General features: G+C 41.8%; 1 protein-coding gene across 1 annotated transcript in view; it reads left to right on the forward strand.

Annotated features, from left to right (window-relative positions):
- Positions 1–6,021, forward strand: part of ITSN2 (intersectin 2) — a gene marked incomplete at its 5' end in the record, with an annotated part of 29,630 nt that overhangs the window by 5,859 nt on the left and 17,750 nt on the right. Inside the window, 2 exons of the mRNA XM_009074096.1 lie at positions 365–461; positions 2,846–3,037. Coding sequence (XP_009072344.1) covers positions 365–461; positions 2,846–3,037 — 289 coding nt within the window. The remainder of the gene's footprint in view (positions 1–364; positions 462–2,845; positions 3,038–6,021) is intronic.

Raw genomic sequence — 6,021 nt, forward strand, 5'->3', positions numbered from 1 at the left:
AGCCCTTGGGTCTAGAAATTCATCACCTCTCCTTTAGAAGCTCCTGATACGATGCATAAGTGGAATATTCATAGAACAAATTTTCAGTGCTACACTGAATTGTACTCTGAAATCTGCACTTGAAAATTTTGGATGAACAAACATTTTGTTGGAACATATTAGGGTGCAGCTTCGTTAGTATTAGGTTGTATTATCCTTTAGCCAGATTTTTTTCCTTTTCAGATCTATTTAGTATTTAATAGGTGTTTGGAAGTCTGACTTACTGTCTTTTGTTGGCAGAACTGTGTGACGTTTGTTGCATTTTTTCCAGTTTGTAGACTATTTGCTTTTTCAGTTGTGTAGTAACCACGTTAAACATTTACAGGCAAGAGGGAAAAAGAGACAGAAAGGATGGTTCCCTGCCAGCCATGTGAAGTTACTGGGTCCAAGCAGTGAAAGAACCACATCTGCTGCTCCCTCAGGTGAAATAAGACCTTGTATTTCATTTAGAGTATTTTATGTAACTAGTGCATTGTTCAGGTATTAGTCTGGATTACATAATGTTTGTAATTGTAATTGTGAAATACAATAATAATTACATGGTACTGTGTTTAATGGCCTGTGGTGGGTTGACCCTGACAGGACCCCAGATGCCCACCAAAACTGTTCTGTCACTGCCCTCCTCAGGTGGGCAGGGTAGAGAAAATATAAGGAAAGGCTCATGGGTTGAGATAAGGGCAGGGAGAGATCACTTACCAGTGACTGTCATGGGCAAAACTGACCCAACTAAGGGAAACGAGTTTAATTTATTACCAATCAAATCAGTGGGTTGACCCTGACAGGACCCCAGATGCCCACCAAAACTGTTCTGTCACTGCCCTCCTCAGGTGGGCAGGGTAGAGAAAATATAAGGAAAGGCTCATGGGTTGAGATAAGGGCAGGGAGAGATCACTTACCAGTGACTGTCATGGGCAAAACTGACCCAACTAAGGGAAACGAGTTTAATTTATTACCAATCAAATCAGAGTAGGGTAGTGAAAATCAAACTGACTCTTAAAGCACCTTCCCACCACACACCTTCCTTCTTTTCAGGCTCAACTTCACTCCCAGTTTCTTCTGCTTCTTTCCCTCCAGAGGCGCAGGGGGATGGGAAATGGGGGCTGTGGTCAGTCCATCATGCATTGTCTCTGCTGCTCCTTCCTCCTCAGGGGGAGGAATCCTCACATTCTTCCCTTGCTTTGGTGGGAGTCCCTCCCATGGGAGACAGTCCTCCACAAACTTCTCTGAGTCCTTCCCATGGACTGCAGTTCCTCACAAATTGCTCCACCATGAATCCCTCCCACGGGGTGCTGTACTTCAGGAGGAGGCTGCTCTAGCAAAGATCCCCCATGGGGTCACAAGTCCTGCCAGCAAACACGCTCCAGCATGGGCTTCCCATGAGATGAGATCCTCCTTCAGGCCATGTGCCCTTGCTCTGGTGTGGGATCCTCCACAGCTGCAGGTGGATCTCTGCTACACTGGACCTTCAGTGTGCTGCAAGGGCACAACCTGCCTCACCATGGTCTGCACCACAAGTTGCAGAGGAATCTTTGCTCCAGTGCCTGGAGCACCTCCTGCCCCTCCTGCTTCACTGACCTTGGTGTCTGCAGGGCTGTTACTCTCGCACATTCTCACCTGTGTCTCTGGCTGCAGTGGTGCAGGTTATTTTCCCCAGTTCTTAACTCATTTATCCCAGAGGAGCTCCCACTTTGTCACTGATGGGCTCAGCCTTGGCCAGCAGTAGATAACTCTTGGAACCACTGGCATTGGCTTCTCACAGAACCCACTCTAGGACCCTCCCTGCTGCTACCAAAACCTGCGCATGCAAACCCAATGTATGTCTGTATCTGATTGCAGTGTCACAGTGAAGGTGAAGTTATAGTCTGAATCTGCCTTTTGACAGACTTGTCCATTCAGCTCCTATCTCTGTCCAAGAAGGGTAAAGTCTCACAACTTTGTAATCAAAACAGTTCTTCATAGGGCCCTTACACACATTTTTCTACATACCTCATAGCCGAAAGTCTCTGTGATGCAGACGTCTGTGTTCAGGAACCTGTGAGGGTCAGTGTCCATACTCTATGGGAAGAGCTTTTATATTTTGCTGAATGCACTGAAGAGCCACACTCTCCTCATTTGCAAACTCCATGTTTTCAAGTGCTAGCCAAAATTTTACAAAGAGCTAGTAATCATTGACAAACAACTTGGATTTACATGCACTGCTCCTTATAAGGAGGGAGACTAAACAGCAAATTTTCACTCGATTTTTCCATTTGAGTGGTTGGCTACAATGAGATTATTTCACAGAAAAGGAGCTTTTTTTTTTGGTTCTGCATGCTTAAATCGTGCTGTTCTCCATGGCTATGATTTGCTTATATGATAGTTTCCTAGGTGTTACTGGACAGAACTTCCCTGAGACTAAACCCATAGCCCACGATTAGCTAATGCACATTTCCTCTTCTTTTGCCACATTTTAATCACAAGTATCAGCTATAAGATAATTCTTTTCAGCCAGTAAAAGAAATAGAAGCATACTTGATTATATTTTTAAGTGTTTAGCAGGTCAATAGATGCTATACTAACTCAATCCCTTCATTATGTAAGTGCATAGATATATAAAGTGGAAATAAAAATTACTGGCTGGCTCAATGTAAAAAGTAGTAAAACAAAAGGGAGGACAGTTCCACAATGAGATAAGATCATGTGGCATTTTTCTTATGTAACAGTGTATGTGAAATTGTTGTTTCTTTCCTGTGGTTATGTAAAACATTGAAAAAAAGCAGCCTTAATACTTGTGTAACTCTATTCTGCTGTGTTTTGTTCTTTGCAGTGTGTCAGGTCATAGCCATGTACGATTACACGGCAAACAATGAGGATGAGCTCAGTTTCTCCAAGGGGCAGCTGATTAATGTCCTGAACAAAGATGATGCTGACTGGTGGCAAGGAGAAATCAGTGGTGTGACAGGTCTCTTCCCCTCAAACTATGTGAAGATGACCACGGATTCCGATCCAAGTCAGCAGTGTAAGCAACTTATTTTGATTCATTTCGTTACTTTATTTCAAAGGTACATTGCTGCTGTTCTGCTTTGTGTTTGGAATTTGGAGTTCCAGGCATCAGCTGATTAGTACTTTAAATAGTTTTTCTTTAAATACTTTACTATAGTACTAAGAACTTGAAATCCTTTTCTGTTTAACCCACACAGTACCAACCAGCCAGTGTGTGATAGCAAGAGCGCTAGGGTGAGCTAAGAACACTAGGTTTGGTAGGAGTTCCTCTTCCATGGAAGATGCTGATAATTCACATGGACTGGGAAGCAGTGCAGGTTACTTAACTTTATTGGTTAAGTAAAAATAAGTGTAGAAAGGATAGGAAAAAGATCGTAGCATTAGGAAGTGATCTATCCTGTGGTAAATACCTGTGTCCTGGCTCCCAGCATTCCATCTCTCATCCAGTTCTGAGAAACAGGATATGTATTGAAACATAGTTTAAGCTGAAAATTGCCAGCTGCAGGGCAGGAACTGAAGGCTATAGACTGTACACCTGACAGTCAACACTTTCTCTGCCTTTTTGCACTTAAACACAGTAAAGGTTTCTGGTGTCCCCTGCATGCACGTGCCATTTTTTGGCCCCTCTCCCCAGAGAAATTTACCACCATTTTTACTCCCTCAGCTTTTCATCCTGTGATTAAACCAACTTTTATATCAGTCCAGTGGGTTTGGGAACATACCCTGATGTCAGAGTTGCCCCTTTGACATGACAGGCCTTGTCCCTTCACTTGCTGTTTTTTCCCAAGGCATCATTTGGAGTTCTCGCAGTATAAAGACATACCTGGACATCTGGTTGAGGTTCACTCTTAATAGCCTATAGCTAGTGTGTAGGACCCGTTTGCACTTAAAATTTGATCAACATAGTTGTGTTCTCACAGAAGAATTCACAAACTCAAAGGTACAGCTTGGATTGGAAAGGTAAAATATTTTCCCTGGGCAGCTTGTTAGGGTTCCTGGGCAAAACAGTGTGTGCACCCTTACTGAGGTTTTCTTTTTAGCTAAACTCTAATGTGCTAACATTTTTGGTAGCACACTGTTTTGGGGTTTGTTTCAAATGCCTCTGGCCAGTGTGGCTGGAATGTCAAAACCTTCTGCATTTAGATTGGACTTAACATCCTTTTGGCTAGGCATAGCTAACGCCTTAACGTGGTCCTTTGAAAGCTTTAATTTGTTTACAAATCTCAATTTAGAAGGAACAGTATAGACTAAGCCCAGATGGGCTAAAAATTAAGATTGTGGCTGAGTATTAAAACTTTCTGGGTTTTCAGAAATGATAGAGATAGCAGCTTATTGCCCCAGGTGTGTTGCCATTTGGAGTTAGGTGAATTGATTAAGTGCAAGGTGATTACGTATCACATTGATTTTCAGCAAAAGCAGTGTTAAGACCAAGGTGTAATTGGAAACTTTCAATATGATAACTTTTTCTCATTGTTTGCTGATATGTCATTAGGCTTTTTCTCAGATTTCAGTGTTGTGAAATAAGAATGCAGATGTGCACCAGGTCATCTGTACCTGGTTGTTGAACTCTTGTCTAAGATCTAGTTTATGAAGTAGATCTAGTGATCCTTAATTAACAAAATCCACCTGATGGTGAATGAAGAGTATATTGAATTTTATACAGTTTTAAATCCTCTGAATCTTTCAAATAAGCTAAATTATACATCAGTTTTGTGCTGGGATTTGCCACTCTTACGCAATATTAAAACACAGGCATTTGGAAACTTGAGGAAATATCCTGCTTCAAGCCTGGAGCCTGCACAGAACCAGGATGGCTTGTTAGCCCAAGCACAGCACAATGCAAGTGTTGTTACCTTGATTTCGGCTGGGCTCTGCCAGTCAGTTGTGTCAGCAGTAAGCTAGTGCTGAGCCATTCTTCTGTAGCCAGGGGACTATTTAAATTTGTACTGATTGAATTCTCAAACTTCCTTGGATTTCCTTAAAATAGTTTTTGCTCTTGTTTAAGCACAATGCAGAAACTGTCAATAGTATTCCTGAGAAATCCCTAAGGAGTTGTCCCACAGAAATGTTGCAGTGGCCCTGTAGAGACCAGCTTGGAGATATGACAAAATACAGTTTTAAAAAGGCATTGCTATATTTTTAAAGAACTGCTAATCTGAGCATTGTAATGTTTTTGTTGAAGAATAGCAGTTTGTCCCGTGGTCTTTTCTGGTATCAGAAAAGGCAGATTTGGTTTACTCCTAAGAGCTTTGTGGCTTAAGCAAATTCTGGTTTCCCCTCACATTTAAACTATGTTATATGGACCATCTTTCTATCCAGAGTCTTTCTGGGAGATTCTCATTATAGCAGTAATGGCAAACTTCCCTAGCAAAGAAGGGACACAGTTAAGTGAGATGTGTCTTCTCTTAGGCTGCTGAAATATCTCTGTGAACAGAATATCACTTTTCCTCTTGGTATAGCTGCATATCCTGATGTAGGATCTCTGCAAGGAAATAAAAGTAAAATTAATTAAGGTTCTCCTAGGTCTGTCAACAGGTCTCTTAAATACCTGGTGACTGCAGAAGACAGACTAGTTGAGTCATGCTCCCAGTGATGGGTAGACTTGTTCATGTTTCAGTGACATTTTAGTAGCCCTTATTCTGGTGTTTGTACAAACACTGTCATGAAGACTAAATATAGTACTCAGGAGGTTTCACAATATAAATAGTTGTAGATTTAAAATAAAGGACTATACATAATCTCATGATCTTCTGGTTTTTGTTGGAGGCTTGCTCAACCATTCAGGGTCAGATCTTTGATGTGCTGCCAGTACCTGTGTAGGACATGTCTGCCAGATTCTCTTCCCATTCTTCCCAAGGGATGTGTAAGGGTAGTGCACTTAGCACTTTATAGTTCTTCCCAGTGGCCTAGTCTGGAGAAAATTTTGTTGTTTCAGCCAGTCTTCACCTGCTTCATTCTTGGAAACTCATTCCCTCATTATTTGTTGGCTTTTTCAGCAGG

The sequence above is a fragment of the Acanthisitta chloris genome, unplaced genomic scaffold (assembly GCF_000695815.1).
Source record: "Acanthisitta chloris isolate BGI_N310 unplaced genomic scaffold, ASM69581v1 scaffold28384, whole genome shotgun sequence".
Taxonomy (NCBI): Eukaryota; Metazoa; Chordata; class Aves; order Passeriformes; family Acanthisittidae; genus Acanthisitta; species Acanthisitta chloris.